At 34.1% G+C, this 21,525-nt stretch overlaps 1 protein-coding gene across 1 annotated transcript in view; it reads left to right on the forward strand.

The window, feature by feature from the left end:
• The window catches only part of LOC129224853 (integumentary mucin C.1-like), a 37,162-nt gene extending 16,958 nt beyond the window's left edge, over positions 1-20,204 (forward strand). Inside the window, exons 4-6 of the mRNA XM_054859399.1 lie at positions 6,905-6,998; positions 11,742-11,890; positions 19,816-20,204. Coding sequence (XP_054715374.1) covers positions 6,905-6,998; positions 11,742-11,890; positions 19,816-20,048 — 476 coding nt within the window. The 3' untranslated portion in view covers positions 20,049-20,204. The remainder of the gene's footprint in view (positions 1-6,904; positions 6,999-11,741; positions 11,891-19,815) is intronic.
• Positions 20,205-21,525: the final 1,321 nt, after the last annotated feature.

Here is a 21,525-nt window from a genome sequence, read left to right on the forward strand (position 1 = left end):
TAAACAGTTGACGAATACTGTTTCTCCTTATGTCAAACCTGCATTAGAAAGTGTCAACTCCCAATGACTTTGTGCGACCAATAAACACAATTTGCGACAACATCGGGATATGTACTTGACAGTCGACAATTGACGATCCACAAATATTTCTGTCTGTTCGGGAATGTTTACCGAAAACAAAACTGCTACAAAACCAGCGCGATTACAGAGGCAATTATGATTTAAAAAAAAATTTTTTTATCTGGGAATAGACTCTCAATTAGTTTACTTTTTGTCTCAACGGCAGTGTATATTTTGATACAGTTCAATTTCACCGTTTCCAATACCCAACAATTGCTTTGAAAATACTTGTGGGATTAGATTATTTTGCGTTTATACTCGCATGTTCATGGTCAATCGCATTATCTCGACATTACCCTATAAAAACGATTGTTTTAAACATGCGTTGATTACATCGGAATAACTGGTAATGTCTGCCGGAAGTCCTTAGACAGTATTCAGACAATTTCGCCTAAAAGTTTATCGTTGCCGTTCAATTCTTGCACAATCCTATGATGTGCTTCGAATGAATGCTTTTACTCATGAGCCATAGTACACTTATCCCAAATTTTAATTTTACTCTCTTGCAACACTATAGCCATTCCACGTTTTTTTTCCCTTTAAGGTTACACATTGCGTTTTGTTTGTTATGAATATCTAATCGACAACTTTAAAGCTGAATATGCTGTTCGTCTACCATCTAAAAAAAGTAGCAGCAATGCCTGACGATGCAATTGTCACGGCAATTTTCTTTCGCGAACGTATCTTTGCAAGAATTATTGATATTAAAAATCTCTTGGGGAACAAAATAAAGAAAATAATTGTTTTCCGCTTAAATTCATTAACCTTCCTGAAATTAACCTTGAATGTTTTTGAAGAATTCAGTAGTCTTCTTGGTTAAAGCCAGTTATGATTCTGGCACCTTCAGAGAAGCCTAACGCAGGTTTAGTATAATAGCCTGGAACCTTCCTGCTTTTCTAAGAAAGCTCTAAAAGCATTAATGCACGCATTGCCAACGCGAAGACAGACTCTCAAGCAAGTATCTGGAATGTAACTCCTCTGCAATTCTTGCAAAGTTTCGTGATCCAGATATCTTTTCGCACTCATTGAGTGTTGAGTCAATCTGGACGACCCGTAATCGCTCTGATACTGATACACCTATTAAATACGTTTAGTTAATCTTGATACTGGTGGAGAAAAATATTTTTCTCAACGGTGTGAAATCTGCAATTTGTAGCAATTCAAGGAAACGTTTTGAAAAATATAGGTGATTTTCTCAGGAAGTGAATAATAACCTGTAATATCCCGAAACGTTATATGGAAATTCTAAGCAACATTTCTAAATTTTTGTCGTGTTTTTAGCAGTAAGTCATACGATGTTAGAGTTATATCGATTAATTAACTTACACCGCCATCTATTAAGAATTTTTAGAACTAAACAATCAATTCACACTATTATTGCATAATTAATATGAAATTTGCAATAAAAAATTATAAAAACTATCCTATCTTTTAAGTTGGACCAAATGACACATAGATATGAAATTTGAGAAAAATCGGTTGAGTAGTTTTGGAGTTTACCCCGAACAAACATCGTGACACGAGATTTTTATATATATAGATAATTCTTCTAATTACTATACTATACTATTTACTATAATAATTCTTCCAATATATACTATATATAGCTTCAAAAATTTTCATTTATAATTCAGATTTTATCATCGCATTTTAAATATTCCTAAAGCAAAAATAATATATTTATGTTAACCACATTTTTCTACAAGTAACCTCTTTTCTTTATATGGCTTAACACTTAATAAATCAACGCCTTTTTGAACACCTCATAATCGCATACACATATTGTGCGTAATGGATTACTGGGAGTAAATCCTCAGAAAAATTGATGGGAACATCACTGTTCAGGATTTTCAAATCTTTTCTTCGAAAGCATTAAATGTAATAAAGATTTATGATAGGAATTCGTGTACGCGTTGAAAATCATTTATTAGTAAAACAACATGCAGAAATCCTAAGATATTTAGTAATTTTCATACTTAGATTTATAGTGCTCCTCCATCAATTAAAAAATGGTACCATAACCTTCAAATCCATATAAAACATTAGACTGGTTTATAGAACTGTATAATGTATTTTGCTTATGGTACCGCGGAAAGATAAAGGGCAGTATCTATAGAAATGAGTTTTTGAGATATTTGAACAAACACGTTTAGGATTCCCCACTTGAAATAGTGAAATGTTGGAATTAGAAATATCTCGTGCTTTATTTTCTACGGAAATCAAATAAGCAAACTTATACAATAAAGCTGTAATACAACAGATGAAAAAATGAAAAAGAAATGAAGAATGAAAAAATCGCCAATATTGCGCTTTGCTTTTCCAAGACAGTATCGTTCTTAGGTAGTATTTTTTTCCTCTCTTTTTTGCTTTGTACATTCAAACCTCTTTTTGTGCGGTGGATAGGGAGCGCGTTAAAAAAAAAGAAAAGAAAAATTAATTTGAATTTTTTCATCTTGAATTCAAATTATGTTTTTCGCAATCACGAGTGTGTGTGTGTGTGTATGTATGTAGGCGTGTGTGTGGGGGGGGGTATGTGTGTTTGTGTGTAGGGGGTATGTGTATGTGTGTAGGCGTGTGTGTGCGTGGGAGGTATGTGTGTGTGGGAGGTATGTGTGTTTGTGTGTGGGAGGTATGTGTGTTTGTGTGTGGGAGGTATGTGTGTTTGTGTGTGGGAGGTATGTGTGTTTGTGTGTGGGGGTATGTGTGTTTGTGTGTGGGGGTATGTGTGTTTGTGTGTGGGGGTAAGTGTATGTGTGTGTAGGCATGTGTGTTTGTGTCTTTGTGCAGGCATGAGTGTGTGGGTAGTTGTGTGTATGTTTTTGTGTGTGTGTAGTTGTGTATGTATGCGCGTGTGTGTAGGATATGGATGCAACCTGGAGGCGGTTTTCGCTATAGGAGCAGCATCGTGAGGAGCCGGTCGACGGTGATACTGCAGAGGGTGCTGGCGGGAAAATAAAATGATAGCACATCAAAACAGTCAAGTGAGAACAATAAGCAATCGTGATTGCTCAAAAAAAAAAAAAAAAAAAAAGAATGTTCGTTTTATAAATTACTTCGTCCGTTTCATAAATACTATTGTCAACTGAGTCCCAATCTGATTGAAAAAAAAAAAGTCGCACAAGAAAAGACTGCACAAAAAGAGAGGTTTGGGTGTGATGTGCTACCTAAAATAATTAGTGCATCATAGCTGTTAAGTGTTTCCCAACCCATGTACCCCATCAACCATGTACAATGCCCCACTTCTTCATGCTTTTCTAAAATTCTTTAGAAATGTTTGAGGTTCAGACCAAGCAGCGCTTTAAAAAGAAACAAGTTTTTCATTACTAAACTACTAGTTAAATGTTACGGACAAATGTTTGCAATATATTGAGATCAGATACAAACGAAAGAAATTACTTGTGTTTTAAATAGTAAACAGTAAATAAACGTGTGAATTTTGTCGTCTTGAATTCAAATTATATTTTTCATTATCACAAATTGTGATGGGACCCTTACTCGTTGGGTTTCTTGTTTGTACAAATGGAATGGAAATGAATAAGCAATTTGCACCCGTCATATCATGACTAATGATTTTCTAGAATGGGTAATGCACACGCACAGCATATTCATTAAAAATGAAATGGTGATTTTGGTGCCGTAATAAAGATAGATTTTAGGGCTGATATCCACCAATACCCTTACCTTAAAAGATTATTTACAGCGTATAACGTTATTTATTTTTATTTCTTATGAATTGGGAATTAGTAATCTGGAAATTTTGTTTTTAAATGAAATTTTGCTGTTTAGGTTTATCTATGTTGTTGTTTTTTTTTTCCTGAAGAATTGTAATTTTGCACCCCCCCCCCCCCCTTTTTGTAAATGTAAAATTTGCTTGAGTTAAGCCCTGAAAGAAATATGAATAAAATCAAACCACAGACGGTTTGTAACCGTGACAACGAAAATTTTGCTCTCTAAATAAATATAAAAACAGTTAACTTCGTAATCTGAAAAATCAGAGAAACATCAACTTTGGGCAAGCAAGGATAATAAGCATTTCGTGATTGCTCAAAAATAAATAAATAAATAAATAATAAATACATAAATAAATAAATAAAATAATAATAATAAAAATCGAGCCTAAAAAAGTTCAATAATTCCAAATCTCTATCAGTTTTGAATCCAAAAGCCTAGTTAATGAATACTTGATAATCTGTTTTAAATGCAATTTATTCTATTTTATTTATTTATTCTTGTAGGTGTTTCCTGTATTAAAGTTTATTTTTACGGTTTTTTTAAAGGGTAATAACAGTTTATAATTAACTAATTTCTTGCTTTTTCTCGTTTTTGCAATCAATATCAGTATAGTATCGCATCTTTACGTATCAAAGATATCGAATCAGAAACAGTGATGTCTACTTTCCCCACCGTAGGGTTCTCAAACGGTGGGTCGTGGGATGTGCCCGGGGGGGGGGGGGTCACGTGATGTGGAAGAAAAGTTTAAAGAAAATTCATTTATTGCTGTATCTTTATTGAAAAAAAAAAAAAAAAAAAAAGAGTAGATATAAAGCTTTTAATACACATGCAAGTTGGTTTTTGTATTCTAATCAGTTACTGGGATACATGAGCTTGCTTGGAATTAACCAATTTTTACTGTCTGGAATGAGCTTTGTAACGCACAAAACAATTTCATTTTCCAGCGTCAAACGATTTCTTGATTTTGTTTTCAAATTCATCATTGTGGAAAGTTCTTGAAAAGATGTAGAAAATGGCATCGAAGTTTTTAATGCTGTTGTCATCTTTGTTTCTTTTTCGTACTGCGTGTAATGATAGAACTTGAAGGAGAGCGCAAGGTCAATAACTGTTATAAAACTACTGCAAGATTATGAAACCAGTAAGGTCTACTACTGTCTCTTATTATAAAATAATTCAAGAAACAAAAATTCACATTAATTTTACTAGTTACTTGTGTTCTTAAGAATAAAATTTAACCATTTGTGTCGTTTTTAGTTATTGTTTTAGGGATTTAGAGTTAAAACTTTGGAGGGCGGGGGGGGGGGGGCGCCAAAATACTTAGTCTGAAAAGGGGGTCGCCATGTCTAAAAGTTTGAGAACTATCACTCTATGGTATGCCCTACCCTCTATCTCTTAGCATGATGCTATTATGATTAACCAATAGGAGGGACATAATACACAGGACGTACAGACGGCAGTGTACAGACTCACGGATTTAACGAACGCATACTTTCGTGCTAAGCACAAAATTGGTATCTGCGGTCGAGTATTTACTGACAAATTGCTTTTTAAAGTTTTCCGCCTCCGTGTATCTCATTAAAAGCCATTTTTTCAGAGTTTTTACAAAACTTTTTTCGTTGTTTATCACGTTTATCAAATGCAGTAGAATTTCGTTTATCCGATTCTCCGGATATTCCGGATCGATTTTGATTTCTTTTTAAATTTTCTGTTTGCATTCATAATAATTTTAGTTGTTCATAATAAATTTAGTTAGCAAGAACGTAAAATTATAGGTTGGGTAACAACCCCAGTAATTGGAACTTTAAGAGTTTGACCTTAAACTTACCTCTGTTTTCATTTCTTAGAAAAGAAATATTTACTTGTAAATATTATTGTATCAAGGTATGCATATCTGTGCATCTATTTAGTTCACTAAAAACAAAAGTTTTTGAATAATATTTTTGCAAAAATATATGCATAAAAAGTTACCAAAATCACCATTAATTGTCACCTGATACCCCAGTGTATGATACCTTGAGATCCAGTGATTGGCTCATGTTAATAGAACTGGAAAATCACTTTATTTTTCACTTTTAGATTACATACAAATTTCATCATCATAAGAAACATAATGTTAATTTAAAGTAGGTAATTTTGTTTAAATTAATGTTAAATCACGCATATTTAACGTTAAAAACGTATTTTAGAGAAATAAAAATTTGGAATGTTACATGGAAAAAAATATTGAGATTATTGCTGTTTCATCAGTCGGCATGCAGTTTTGATTTTACGAATTATAGCTGTTTTCACATAAAAAGAAACATTAACCCGATGATTCAAAGGGACCATAAAAAATGGAACAGAAATTCTCTGCAGTCGCAATATCTAATTGCGATGGCCAAGCATATCTGTTTTTTATTCTTTCTTTTTAAAATTCAGCAGTAGATTCTGGAGGATTCAAATGAATATTAGAACCCATATAATATTGTTGTTGCAAAAGTATCAGAAATCGAACTTGTGACACATTGCACAACGCCTTAGGGACTATAAGCACATGTGCCAATTACTGGGGACTAGCAAAACTGAAGCACCACTAAATGGCCCTATCCATAGTTTCTTCAAAAACCCAAAAAGCGACAAAAATTTACTTCTACCCACTCAAAGTAACGTCTTTCAACGAAACAAAGCTTTTGATAACCAAAATTTAAGATATATTTTAAGTCAGATTTTAATAGATTGATGTGCATGCTTTCCGTAAGCCAGAGAAGAAGCTTTTTCAACAAAAATGACTGATTTGACACAAGCCACAATTGTTTCTCTTTCCTATGCACTGCTGCCATTTTGAAATATGAATTGAAGTTATGATCTTTAAAGTAAATGTATATTCAGTTGGTATATAGCCTTCTCTTTTAAAAAGGTTGGATATGAATCTTGTTTTAGGACATTTTTGTTGGAAGTGCCAATCACTGGTGACCTGCCAATTACTGGGATGTTATCCTACATAAAAATTGATAAGCTTAGTTTAAGCAATTAAGTACAGATATATTTCTCATGCGCTTGTTTCTTTATTCAGAGCCTGAAACTGTTCCAGCAGAATGCAGAACACCACCAGGAAATATTGTTTGTACGGAGCCAAAGCTACAAAATATTGTGTATGGATTAATTTCGTAAGTTTTTTAACTATTCATCTCATTTTCAACCATCGAAGCAAACGCTAACGAATTCGCAACTAATAAAACGATGATCACGTTTAGCATGGAAAACTGGAAAGCGACCATCTCTTCTGTCTGAATGACTCAGGGAAGGGAAATGGAAAAATAGCGAAGGGATTTACAATGGCTTGTTTCGTTTATTTCGATGTGTCTTCGCATCAAATTCGGCAAACTGACATACCTGCAAAATGATAGATGCGCCCGGGATGTTCGCCTTTCTATCTCATCGGTGGTCGAACAGTAGGCGTTACAATTGTATTACCTTGAAGATTCTCCCTCTGAATACCTTAAGCATTGGTTTCCTAGAAGCGAACACGCTTAGCGTCGGCGTCGTTCCTCGCCGAGGCGAAAACTTGATTCTTCTGCTCATGCGCGCCCGAGCCAATTCGGCGTTCTGAGTGGTCACGTCGGAATCCACTTGACTTTGATTTCAGCGTTACGTCGATGAGCGACGTCGAAGATCGGCGATTCGCTTCTAGGAATCCAAGGCTTTAGCCGTTAAGCTTCTACCACATCTTACTTTTCATAAAAAATGTTTTTGGCTCTATCTGCAACCATTCAAGAAATTCATTTAACTTATTTTAAAGTTTCTGTGAATTTGCTTATTTTAGTTTTGCAATTTCAGGTTTTAACAAAAACATGTATTTTCTCTTGCATAGCGGAAATTAAAGTGCTGTAATGTTTCATGTAACCATGTCTCATGTATCATTTGAAATTCCTTTTGATTTTCATAAAGCAAAAAAGTCCTAAATTAAGTGGCTAATTAATGTATCAACAATAAAATTTGCCCATAAATCAAAAGTGTCTATCGAGCATGGGTAACTAACTCAATATTTGAATTTGCATGTCTATTTTACAGAATGTAATTTTATAAACAGTAATAAGAAAGTTGGCTTACAGAATTTGAATAAATTTTCTCAAATATATATTTTTTATAAACAAGCATAAAAATGGAGAAAAATAAATCATTACGGAAAATAAACACTATACATTGCTTCTGGAAAGTCAAAAGTTGAAATAAATAATTTTAAACAGGAAGTTCCGTCTAGAACTAAACGAGCCTACTTTCCCGTATACCCATATCTACTTTCTAGTATCTGATCAATATTCTCAAAAATAGCTAAAATCGAACATTCTTTCAAACATAATTTTTTAATATTTTAAGCTGATTTCTAGGAATAAAATATGCCTCACTCAACTAAAAAATTAGATGCGTAAAAAAGTAAATAAATAAATAAATAAAAAAATAAAATAGCAGCACCTTTTAAGCAAAGCAGCTAATGCAATTTTTTCCATTGAAAAAAATTCTTTAAACGCTTTAAAAAATATATATAATTAATATACTCATTAAAATAAATACATCATAGCAAAAAAAAAAAAGTAATAAAAATAAAATAAATCGTTAGCGCATATTTTTATGTAGAAACATAAAGGACTTCGAGATTATCCGCCGAAAACTTAATACATAAATTAAAACTTTTAGAGTGGAAATAAAAAAAAGTCATATTAACAATAATTATTTCACAGTTAAAACCATGGGTGCGGAGTTGGAGTCGGAGTCAATCTCATTTTGGGATAAAAGAGTCAGATTCGGGAGCCGAAGGTATTTAATTCAAAGGTTCGGAGTTGGAATAGATCATTTCCCTTAGAGTCCGCAACTCTGCCAATGCTTGCAGAGTCGGATTTATTCTGGGATAAACGAATTGGAGTCAGAGTCGAATATCCAGGAATCGGAGTCAGTCATTTTTCTTCCGTGTATAAATTTTTGCCGAAGCTACGAAGTCAGAGTCGAAGTCGGGGAGTCGGAGTCTGACTAATAGGGAAGTTGCAACCTATTAAATGTTCATATTTTGGCTATTGGATATTATTAATTGACCGTCAAAACTAAAAAATTCACCATCGCCGAATTGTAAAACACCGTGGTTGATTTTTAATGAATTTTTAAAAATCCACGTGCAAAAGTGCGCTTTTCTGAAAAGTCACGAGCCTAGGTCACAGGGCGCGAATGGGCAGCCTTTCGCCAAAGATCCCTTGTTTTCGCTAGGGACATTTTGAGCGCGCTGATATTTTTATTTTTTAGAAATTCAATAATAGCTTTGAACACACTATGGAGACCGGATTCGTTAAAGCACAATCTAAATAATCTTCCTCATGTAACATCAATGATGATATTCGAATATTTCCGAGAGGGATGATAGGTTTAATGTTCCAGAAACGCGAGGAGTTAAATGCGAGGAGATAAGCCTTTTACGTTTCGTCTTCGAAGCTTCGAAGTCGAATGCGTGACCTTCGGCTTCTCCCCTACCGGAAGAGCGCATGACGTCACTTCCTATGCCATTTGACGTCACAAGCACTTGAACTTTAAAAATTAATTAAAAAAAAACTATTTATCGTATCGCAAAATTTTTTTCACCTATGATGTTCATACATGTTACTCTATCATAAAAAAATAAAATTGAAAAATCGAAAACTTCCCTATTGTCGGACACAGGAGTCGGGTGCCCCAAAATTCTCGGAGTCGGAGTCGGGAGTTTATCGTCAAAAGCTATTTCCGACAAAAAAAAAAATTGTTTGAAGTAAATCCGTTTTCAAGTGCGGAATCTACATTGACTTTCAGTTTCCCCGTAGGCGCTTATGTTAAGGGATTTGAACTGTTCAAAATTAAACGGAAAAAGTTGTTCAAATCAAAAATATATTTGATATAAATGTTTTTCATCAAAAGCTTTTTCCTACAAAGTTTGTTTGAAGAAAATTCGCCTTTAAGTTCAGACTTGCCTTGAATTTCCCCGGAGTAGGCGCTAATGTTAAGTTATTTTGAACTGTTCAAAATTGAACGAAAAATTGTTCAAATCAAAAAGTGAAATATAGGAATGAGGTGTCCTCGCCGAGATCTTTCAAATAAAAAAAAAATGTTCGAATCGGACTATTCACTCAAAAGTTATTAAGGGGGGGGGGGACAGACAGAACGACAGACATTTTTCCCCATCTCAGCATCCTACTTTCCAATTTTTAAATTTTCAATATTTATTTAACGATTTTTTTCATTTTTACTTTCTTCTATATCTAATACATAGAAGAAAGTATTGGATTCGTGCAAATTTTCGAATTTCGAATTTTGACGGATTCGAACGTTTTGAGGTGTGCTGAGTCCATTTCGACTATTTTTGGAAAACGTCTGTCTGTCTGTGTGTGTGTATGTATGTATATATGTGTGTATGTATGTGTGTGTGTATGTATGTGTGTGTGTATGTGTGTGTGTCACGTCTGTGTGTGACCAGTTTTTTGTGACCGCTCTACAGCAAAAACTACCGCATGAAATCGAACGAAATTTGGTACACATATGTGCCCCTATGTAAACTTGTGCCCATTGGTTTTTGGCGCGAATTCATCCAAGGGGGGTGGAGCAATGGGACGTTTTTTGAGTTACGCGTGATTGCTATTCCTCGGGAAGTAACTGGCGGAATCAAACAAAATTTGGTCCATATGTTGCCAGTAACAGGAACAGGTGCTGATTCAATTTTGGTGTCAATAACTCAAACGGGGGTTGAGCTATAGAACGTTTTTTGTCGTCCATTGTGACTGCTGTATCTCAAGAAATAATGAACGGAATGAAAGAAAAATTTATCGGCAAGTAGCCCTTAGTGGGTATAAAAGCTGATTTTATTTTGGTGTCAACAGCTAAAAAGGGGGTAGCGCAATCGCCCGTTCATTTTTTCCATTGTGAGTGCCCTATCTCAAGAAGTAATGCTACGTTCTGGTTGAAATTTGGAATATATGTAAATCCATATGTAAACAGGCTTTGGTTCAATTTTGGCGCCAATCGCTCCATGGGGGGCTGATTTTTTTTATTTTTGTGAATAAAAATAGTTTTTTAATTGCAACATTAAGACAGATAAATCGTAACAGACTGTCGTCTGCGTTCAGCTCGTGCTTTTAATTGCATGGAAATGATCCGAAATATTATCTCAATGATTTAAAATGTTTAACTGTTGCCATCTTGTGTCTGTTAACAGATAAATGTTTGTAATCATTTTAAGCAAGGCTTTAAAAATAATTTTCAATTTTCATTCTTTGCTTTGCTTTTGAGATAAATCAGGAATTGGGATGGTCATCAAGTTTTTGCATGTGTAATTTTGTTTTCGTTGGGAATATTGCTTCCTCGTTAAGCATGGGGAGGGATCAGAATTATAAGAAAGATATAGAAGAAAGTTTCGTGATTGCCACAACATACTAGTTACCTTTTGTTTTTCGCGATATTTTCAAGATGCATTAAGCCTTCTTTCATGCTTTTTTCTCCTTTCTCTGACTTTTACTGGGAAAGTAGGCTAAAAACGGTGATGGAGAAATCGCAATATTGGAAATCATTATCATTGTAACTAATCAGTTGCCGATTAATCGGCAATCGCCCTATTATCTTTTCCCGATTAATCGGTAATCATCCGATTACCATTTGCCAATTAATCAGTATTCGGCACATTAGTTTATCGGTGAATCCATAGTACCGATATTGTTTGAAATATTTTTTTATACCACCGACAAAGTTGTTTGCGTGGAAAGTGACAGGTTAGAATGGCACAAAAAGTTTATTGTGCAAAATGTCGAATAATCTAACCAGCGAATGCGGCTAGTGTAGAATAAATTTAAAACTCATTTGTAACTGTTTAAAAAAAATTTAAGTAATCTCTTTGCTATCAACAGGAAATTCCCCTTGTTTTCTGATGCTAGTATGGAAGTTCAGTGCGAAAATCCTTTTACTCAAGACATTTTCAAAAGAAGCACGTCAGAGCGCACTGCATACAAGCCTTTCTCTGGACTATTCCCCTGTGAAGATAACCAGGTTATGACAGGTACGTTTTGATTCTTTAAGCAATGACGTCATCACGGGGGGGGGCGGTCCTCCCCGGGTGTCACCCGTCTGGGGGGTAAAATCCTAAGAGGAATTGCAAGTTTTTGAAAAATATGAAGCTAAAATGCCTTTTTAGGACTACAAATTTTAAAATTTTCCGAGGGGTAAACCCCCGGACTCCCCTCACATTTTTTGTTTTTTGTACATTAGTCCACTTAAAATTTCGTTATAACACAAATGTAGTTGTTTCTGAAAATTGTACGGATTTCATGTTTTTATGCTTACATATTTTTTTTCTTTTACGTCTATAGGGGGGGGGGGACGACACCACAAATTATCGTCCCGGGTATCACCCATGCTAGGTAGGCCACTGTCTTTAAGAGAAGTGTTGTATAGCGCAGCTGTGGCAAAAAGGTGTTTGACTTTCTAAGATCTCTTTTTTTTTTGGATTGAAAGAGAAATTTTTAGATTGGCAACACAACATTAAGAGTTATCGACAATGAAAAACTCAGCTTTACTCGCCCCCATTTCAACAAATGGAATCGTTTAAGTTTCAGTCAAACAGAAGTCAACTTATTAGAGTGAGAATATACTATTAACCAAACAACCTGTTTGTGTAATAGTTTTTAAAACAAAGAATAAACAAATTTTCCTCTTTATGCAGTCCTTAGAACGTCTCACCCCGACCCCAATTTCTCTTTGGTGGCTCTCCGTTTTACCTTTTCCCGTTTCACCTTCGAAAAGAAAGAGAGGATTACACTAGTTCGTTTGCAACGGGGATGCAGGCGTCCCGGAAAGATTTCCGCGGGGTAGAAAACGGCAGAAAACCGAGACTGAAATATCAAACCATGTTCAAAACTTTTACCATTTCAATCTCACGTCACTATTTTAATTCCTGCACTGCAGTATTCTGCACGAGCATGAGATTTCTTCGCTTTCAATTTCACTTCGAGTGACCTGAGTGCCTTATCGAATTCTACGCTTGAGTAGTTAGGCTGAGGATAAGGACTGGAAGGTAAAACGGGAAGATGGCGAAAAATGGAAGGAATATATCGTTATACTTCTCTTTATTATTTCCTTAATTTGCCATTCGGGAGTGAAGTCACCTTTTCTTGACTTGCATTTAATTAACAACCTTTTCTGGTTTCCTATACTAATAAAACTATATGCACAATGACGTCAAGTTTTGAGTTTTGTCCTGAGATTAATTAGCGTAGGAGAGCACACAGGAGTTGAACTTTCGTACTTCTTTTCAGTTTTATGCTAATTTTAGCATTTTAGGTCCAGTGATGTTCCCAACAATTTTTCTGAGGGTATACTAACAGTAATCTATTACATACGCACTATATTTATAGGCGATCATATACATAATATGTCATACTGGTCGACCCGTGCGGGACTCCGCACTATGCTTCGAATCGTTTAATGTGGCATTTCTCTATATGATATGAAACTTTTAAAAAGTTTCAAAGAAGGAACATAAAAAGAAGAATCGAAAAAAGTAAAGGGATTAAAGTAAACGAAGAAGATTAAACGCACAAAAGAAGGCATGTAATTTAAAAACATCAGCAACAAAACTTCGTTAAATACAACGTTGTGATAATGTAAGCATCGCTCACCTTTTGATTGTACGTATTTTCAATGCAAACATAAATATCATTGCTCGTGAAAAAGCAGTAGTTGTGCATCTGAAAAAACTGGTTGTGGCAAATACAATTCTGCCTATGTGATTCTCTGACAGAAAAGAAGGAAACATCAAAGAGATATTTTTTATTGACACGGATTCGCACTGGCGCCATTCTGATTATCAGCACGACACTCCATCCAACTGAGCAACTGCACTTTCGTTTTCGAATGCTATTCATTGAAGCAAAAACAAATAAAAAAGAAGCAAATAAAAAACAGCAAAAAAGCTTTTTGCTAAAAAAAAAATCGATTTTGATTAAGGAATGAGGAAGATCTCGCGTAGCGATGGAAACAAACATTCTGGAGGAACAATAAATTAGATTGAAGATAAGTGTTTTTATTTTTGAAAATTGATACAATTTCCCGTAGCAGGCTGTTTTAACCGTTACGGTTTGAATACCAGCACATGTTTTTCTTTTAGTCGAACGCTTAAAATTCAAAACCAAAACCAGTTGAACTGAGTCCCTTTTTTAAGTGTAATTTTTCGAACGTAGAGAAAATGCATTTTCTTTTTCGCCGAAAGCAGAGGAGTAGAATATTATTTCTTACTAATGAAGTTGATAGTAATTTTAATGTTTTACGTCGTATTCGAATAAATAGTTAAATATTGACTGGATGAAACTCGTAATTTCAGTTTGGCGTAGGACTTTTTCTTTATTTATACAAAAGGTCGAACACTACTATTTGAAAAATCTACATTTCAGCATTTAATGAAAAAGTTTTTTTCTGCATTAAAAAAAAATCCCTTTAGGTCTGAATTTTTAATCTAATACTTTTTTTAAGCTTACATTATGCTTAGTTATCTGAACGGAGTCAAAGCTTAAAAAAAAGAACACCCTTCGATTAATAGTCAACTTATCTGAATAATAACTGTATAATGCATAAAGGGATTCAAACGCCAAGGAGCATTCCCGTGGCATTTATTTTATTGCCTTAAGTGTGTTATCAGTTGTATTTCATGAGTACATGTAATGCGTTATATTAATCAATATCAGCTATAATTTAGACCGTGTTATATTTTTTAGACCTTAGGTTTATTTATCAGACGGCCCGATAAGCTTTAAAGGGGGGGGGGGTGGAGATTTCTTGAAGTAATTAATTAATCAAGTTGTTAGTAATTTTAATGTTCTACTTCGTATTCTAATAAATATTCATAGGTTAATTAAATGAAAAGCGTAATTTCAATTTGGAGTAGTAATTTTTTTATTTGTACAAGGTCAAAAACTGTCACTAAAAGAATTTACATTTCAGTATACGATTATTTTTTCTGAATAAAAAACCATTCCATTGCAGTCTAAAATCTTAAACCTGATACTAACATTTAAAAAATCTGATTGCATCAAGTTTTCGTAACAGCAAGAAGCGTTCCCATCCCAAGTATTTCATTGCTTCACTTGTTTTATTTATTTTACTTGAAGTTTTCAAGCAAATCGTGATATTTGTCTAATTTTTAGATGCAGGATCATCCGAGCTGGGCCCGAACACTCGTTCTTCTGTGCAACAGTCGAACGCTCTGCCGATCGAGCTATTCAGCTCTAACGGTCAAAGCGCAAGTTAAACTTATAAATTTAACCGAAAACCTCATTCCGGTGCTTTAAAACAGGATTTTTGACAGAAAAAAACAATTTTTAGACCGTGGGTCTATTTTTCGTCATTAGCCTGCACTATTAGCTTTACAATGAGGGGTAAATCAAAGAAATTGATCAAGAAACGAGAAAGTTCTCGCGTAGGAACAAAAAACAGGCAACAGAAATAATATATAAAAATCATGAAATGAAAATTTCTTAATATGATATTATGTATATGATATATCATATATATGAAAATTTTTCAATTTTGAGGGTATACGCAATGTGTCTAAATAAAATTTGAGAGTATACGGCGTATATGGAGTATACTCTATGGGAACACCACTGTTTAGGCCACACTCAGACTATTTACGCGTAAAAATATGTTATAAGATTTGCCGGGTCCCTCCACGTCTTTTGGTAAAAATGAAGCCCTAGTTTTGTCCCATAATACAACCCCGAAATGACATGACGTCAGAATTGGTATTTACGTCTATCCTTCCATATTTTTCGCGTTATCCGGGTTAATCAATTACTTTTCTTACTCAGTGTCAGTAGGCACACTTTTTTTTTTTTTTTTTTTTCAAGATCACTTAACTGGACACAGAAATGCAGTAGTTTTTTCAGAGTCTGAAAATAAATCTTGACATTTTTTGAATGAGTGAAATTCATATACTGGGAGTGAAATATACGAAAATAGTATAGTGAACAAGTCAGGTTTAAGAAGGGAATAAGTCCAAAAGTCAAATGTTTGAGAAATCAAACTAATTTGTATAAGTGATAGAGTTTTTATGCAACGACTATCAAATTTTTGCTTAATTTGCTTTTAGGGATTGGGTTTTTTTTACATTTATTTATTTATTTTTTATCAATCACATGGGAGATAATTTAGAGTTAAAAAAGTAATTTAGACATTTTTTGGTCTTAAGCCTGGCGATTACAATTATTATAATGGTGATTGAAAAAAACTTTCTAAGGCAAACTGGGAGATGGTAGGGAAAGAAGAGATGCGTAATATTTTGATCTTTAACATTTAGAAATCTTTACTAATACTATAAAGAGAGAGGGCGGATTTTTGTGTGTTTATATGTTCGAGGTAATCTCTGGAACCACTGCACTTATTTGAAAAATTCCTTCACTATATGAAAGGTGCTTTCTTACTGAGTAACATAGGCTATAATTCGAAAAAAATCCGATAAGTAGTTCCAGTGGTTGGAAAAACTACATTTTTTTTTGTAGCGAACTACAACTACAACTACTTTAGCACAAATGTAGTTAACTACAACTACAACTACTTTTTTCAAAATGTAGCAACTACAAACTACTTTTGAAATGTAGTCGCTACTTCGCTACTTTTTAAAAATTAAATAAATAAATAACATACACATGCACACCGTTTGAGATTGAAGGAAAAAATTAACAAAATTTTCAGATTGATATATTAGCTCATTTTAACATGGAATATTGCTATAAATTATTTATTCTTTCTTCCTTTACTGAAACGATTCGTCAATCGAAACATTTTTTTTTACCAATTGCACGAATATTCCCTGCAAGAAAGGATTTAAAAGGGGAAGGAATTCAACCTTCAAATTTTTAATCCTTTCCTGACAGTAAATAGTATTTCATTCAAGAAGAGCAACTCGGCTACTTGAAATTGAGATAAATCCAATCGTAATTTAATTTAAATTTTACATAGACTAGACATACATATACATAAAATTGATTTAGATGATGAAGTGCATCAACAAAAGAGAAAAACTTAAATTTTCATTATATGAGTTAATTTTAAAGGAACTTATATTTCATAGTTAGGGATTCATAGGATAACATTAGTTATTTCATAGGAATTGATTGCTTTTGAGCTTCAAGCTAGGGTTCCAGACCTGGACACCATCTCTTTTCTTACGCCCCTGATAAAATGAAATAACAGCATTTTTCTATTTTGCCAATAACCTCAAAAACTCACAACATTTAATAATTGACTTTTAATATGTTAATATATCAACACTCAATCAGTAAAAAAGACAAAATAAAGAAAAATGAAAAATATCCCAATCGGTACTACTAATTATCCGAAACATGAAACATAACTAAAAATGATTACTTTACTTCAATGTGCAATTTTTAACAACAGTGGACTAGGGCTACAACGCAATTCGACTAATGCGAAATGTCTATATAGAGCGAGTTTTACTCGAGGAACGAATTTTGCAGCTGACACGAATTCCTCACCCGCTACACGAAAATTTTCTTAACGGAAGCGCAGGGCTTATATCACCTTCTTTCTTGGGTACTAAATATTAGTTCGACTGCATGTGCAAATGGCATTAATACCGAAAGCTTTTTGCTTAACGGGCAAAGTTTGCAGGAAACGGGGAAAAAATCGTTTCTTTCTTTTTAAGCCATGCTCTATTCAAGGCGAATATTGGGAAAATGTGAAAGTTTCTATGCCAAACAAAGTAATGGCGTCAAACAGATACAACACATGACGTCAAAATTATATGTTAGAGGTCAGCTCGAATTTTTCAGTCTTACGAATCTGATTGGTGCAACTTTTACTCGCGTAAGACTTGCACCAGTCAGATTCGTTTGAAAATGCGTTTTTTTTTGAAACTTGATTCAAAAGTAGTTTCCAGAAATCGCTACAAACTACTTTTTTTTGTAGCTAACTACTCGCTACTCTACTTTTTTAAAAAAGTAGTGCGCTACACTATAAACTACTAAAAAATGTAGCTACTACAGTAGCGTCGCTACTTGTAGCGCGCTACTTCCAACCACTGAGTAGTTCTTTTTTTATTCAAATTTAAGCCCAAATTTCACGTAAATTGCCTATTATTGGCTATTAGAGGGGTGAAAAATTACTTGCACATATCACTATTATGTATCGTTAAAAAGGGTAGAATTTTCTGCGTTCTAAACAATTTATTTCAATGCTCTAACTTAATTACGGCGGGAGTAATTTGCGTTTTTAGCTCGAACTTTTTTAGGCTTAGCTGAAATTTAGGCACTACTTTCTTCATTAAAACTATCAATAAAAAATAAAGGAATGGTCTCACAGTTTTCCTTTTGACACCATTGGAAAAAGCGAGATTTTTTACTCCAGATCTCTATCGACCTATGGTTTAATCCACCAAATCCTTTTTTTTATCTCCAGTCTTACCAGGCGACTACATTAGTGCATTGGCGAATTATTTAAAATTTTTGTGAAACTTTTCATTTTATTTTTCCTTTTTTGTGCGTGTATTTTTATGGGTTAATGATGCTAATTGGGATTTTGTGGAATTAATGTGTCTATTTTAATGGCGACAATGGAGAATATTGCTCTTTCTTTTTTTTCTTTTATTTTGTTTTTGTTTTTTTATTTGTTTTTTATCCTATCGGACCTGTACTGATGAAGATTTTTGGAAATAGTCATGACTGAGATCAACAGAGGGAAATGTTATTTGAAAACGCTAATAGAGACCATTCTAATAGAGACTTTTGGGAATTTTTCTCTTTGCGAAATGAGAAGTTTTTTGTACTATTGTCCTCATTTAAATGGGAACTTTAAAAAAAACTGTTGTCCTTACTCTGATTTTAATGGTATTTTCACTCTGATCTTTTTGGTATTGTAATCAGGACCGTTTACGTTATTTAGGAACAGTTGATTTCCTTCTAATGAGGATTTTAAAGGTTTGATGTTCTCATTCTAAAGGGATATTATTACAATGAGGATTTGTAGTGATTGTTGACCCTATTTTGAGACGATATCTCCGGTAAGAAGCTATACATTATACAATAATTTAGATAGTCGGTGTAGCGCTGGATATTATTTGACGGAGATCGGGATTATAAGGAAACTGTTTCACATTATTTAAGAATAGTTGACCTCACTCGAATTGAATTTTTTGAGAATTATCCAAACGAACTTCTTTAGAACTCCTGAACGTTTTCGTGATTTATTTTGTGTGATTTTTTGTGTGTCTTCCCAGTTTCTCCGACATTTCATTTGCCCCCCCCCCCTTCCCCCGATTTTCAGTTTTAATCATACCTTTTGATACATTTAAAGGAGCAAGCAATTTGAAATGTTAGCGAAACTGGAGACAAACCATTTTTGGTAACTATTTGACCTCTGCCTGTGTTGACCGTTAACTTAAATCGATTGAAAAAAACTACATCAACGTGAGCGAAGCCGCGGGTAAAAGCTAGTAATGTATATAATAGCCAAAATCACTGATCGAGTAATGCTTTGACGTCACCAATAATTCGATAAGTTATTTATAATTTCATAATATTTTTTGGCAATGTTTGACATGCAGGGAAATGCTTCATTTTGACAAGGCTGAACTGGATCCGGTCACTTTACTGTTTTACTGTTTAGACGTATTTTAGGAGAATGAAGAAACGAAAAAGTGGTCAACAATGAACGCTATCTACTGGAGTTTAGAGTTAATTCACTGGAGTTAAGGTTGAAATTTCAATTATTCAAACAGGTAATTGCTTCATTCAAATGTAGAAGAAATCTTCACCCACCGAACCTTGACGGGCGATTTTCTAGTATCTGAATATATATAAGTACTGTGAAATGCATATCAGTTATATTTACAACTTGATTCAATTATAAAAATTTCAAATTGCACTTTATAATTTACTTTCTATCCGTTTTTTATGATTTTTTTTTTTGCTTTAGGGATCGAAGTTTGTTTCGAAGGTGACTTGAAGTACATTGCCGTGGAATGTACGACAGTGCAAGATGGATTCGTCGTAAAGAGGGACGACATAAAGGGCGACAACAACACGCCACAGCAACCAGAGAAAACAAGTTGCCCCGATAAAATGGCGATGGTCTCTCTCAAATTAGAGAAAGATGACGAAGGGAAAATCGCGGTCTACATCCAATGTGCAGCCATTGCTAGAAAATAGTCTGGAACATTATGTTGTCGATTTTACGCTTATAAATATTGTGACAGTTTTCTGTATTTCTTCAGTCGATGTCTGAAGCGAATCTGTTGAAAAGCCTGTAATGTTTTGCTCGGGAACATACGCATGATTCCTAATTGTTAATGTACCTAATCAATCATTTTGAACCTACTTTATCGTAAATGTAAAAGTAAATAAATAAATAGTAAAAAATACAGTGAATAAAGACATAAAACAAATGAAATTTAAAGAAAGAAAAAAGACAAAAACGAATTAAATAAATACTGAAATATGCAAAGTTGAAAGTAGGATTTTGCGATGGGAAAATGTGTATGAATCGGTCTACGGTTTGTCCGTAAAAAAATCTTTAAAATTACGTCTTACTTATGAAATTTGATAAAGTATTTAGGAAGTTACGGAGTTCCAACAAAAAACGCCTTCGAGAAATAATATATATGATATGAAAAAAGACAACTTTGATAACTTTTCAACCGTAGGCAAGATTTAGTTAAAACTTAACGATTAAAAAAACTCAGAGGACGCGGGAATTTTTTAAAACGCTGTCATTATTGTTGTTCGTTATTTTTGTGAAAATACTGAAACACTACGTTTCTAAGAGTATAATCGATTCTCAAGTCTTACAGTTTATTACTATTTGGCCAATAACATCCTGATTGTGAATCAAAAGACATTTTGGATCGATGATAAAGCCCTGCTAACCAATTACAATCTGAAGACAACTGGTCCAAGTACTATGCCAATCAAAAATTTATCATATGACGATATGTCAAAATTTTTTAAAAACCATCTCATCCGCATATTCTAAGTCCCCTAATTTCAAAAATATGAGGTTCATGCTGGACGGATCACGACCCTATCAAACTAATAGAGGTGTGAAGGCCAGGAAGAGCACTTTAGAAACACCCAAAGTTCACTTCTTAGCGTTTCGCCTTAGGTTTCACCATGCGGGTGGCATATAAACAACCTTTACTCAGCTAGGGACGTTGTAATATTTTGGGGATTCCTGATTGGCCAGCAGACGAAGATGCGTCGGCCATGTTTTTTTCCCACTTCCAGCGCACGTGAACAAATTTCGTTCCTCAGAAATTCTGAATTGAAGTTTGAATGTTTTTGATACCCCTCTTCCCCCTCGAATATCTCGAATATTGTCTGGAAGATCTGGTTTTAAAATGAAACACTAATTAAAATTAGACAGTGCAAAGTAAGCATTAAAAGATATGGATGACGTTTTTTCGTGGTAGCCAATCAGCAGTCTTCAAATTTTTACATGGTCTCTAGCAAAGTAAAGGTTGTTTACATGCATCCGGGTGTTCCGCGAAACACCACCCAAATACTACAGGAATGGGAATCACTTAGCCGCCCTATTCTCTAAATTTTCCACTCTTGTGGCTCATTTTTTTGAAGCATAATGAAAAAATACTTTGTGAAAATTACCACAAAACGATCGATGAGCTCAAAA

The sequence above is a fragment of the Uloborus diversus genome, chromosome 6, assembly GCF_026930045.1.
Source record: "Uloborus diversus isolate 005 chromosome 6, Udiv.v.3.1, whole genome shotgun sequence".
Classification (NCBI taxonomy): Eukaryota; Metazoa; Arthropoda; class Arachnida; order Araneae; family Uloboridae; genus Uloborus; species Uloborus diversus.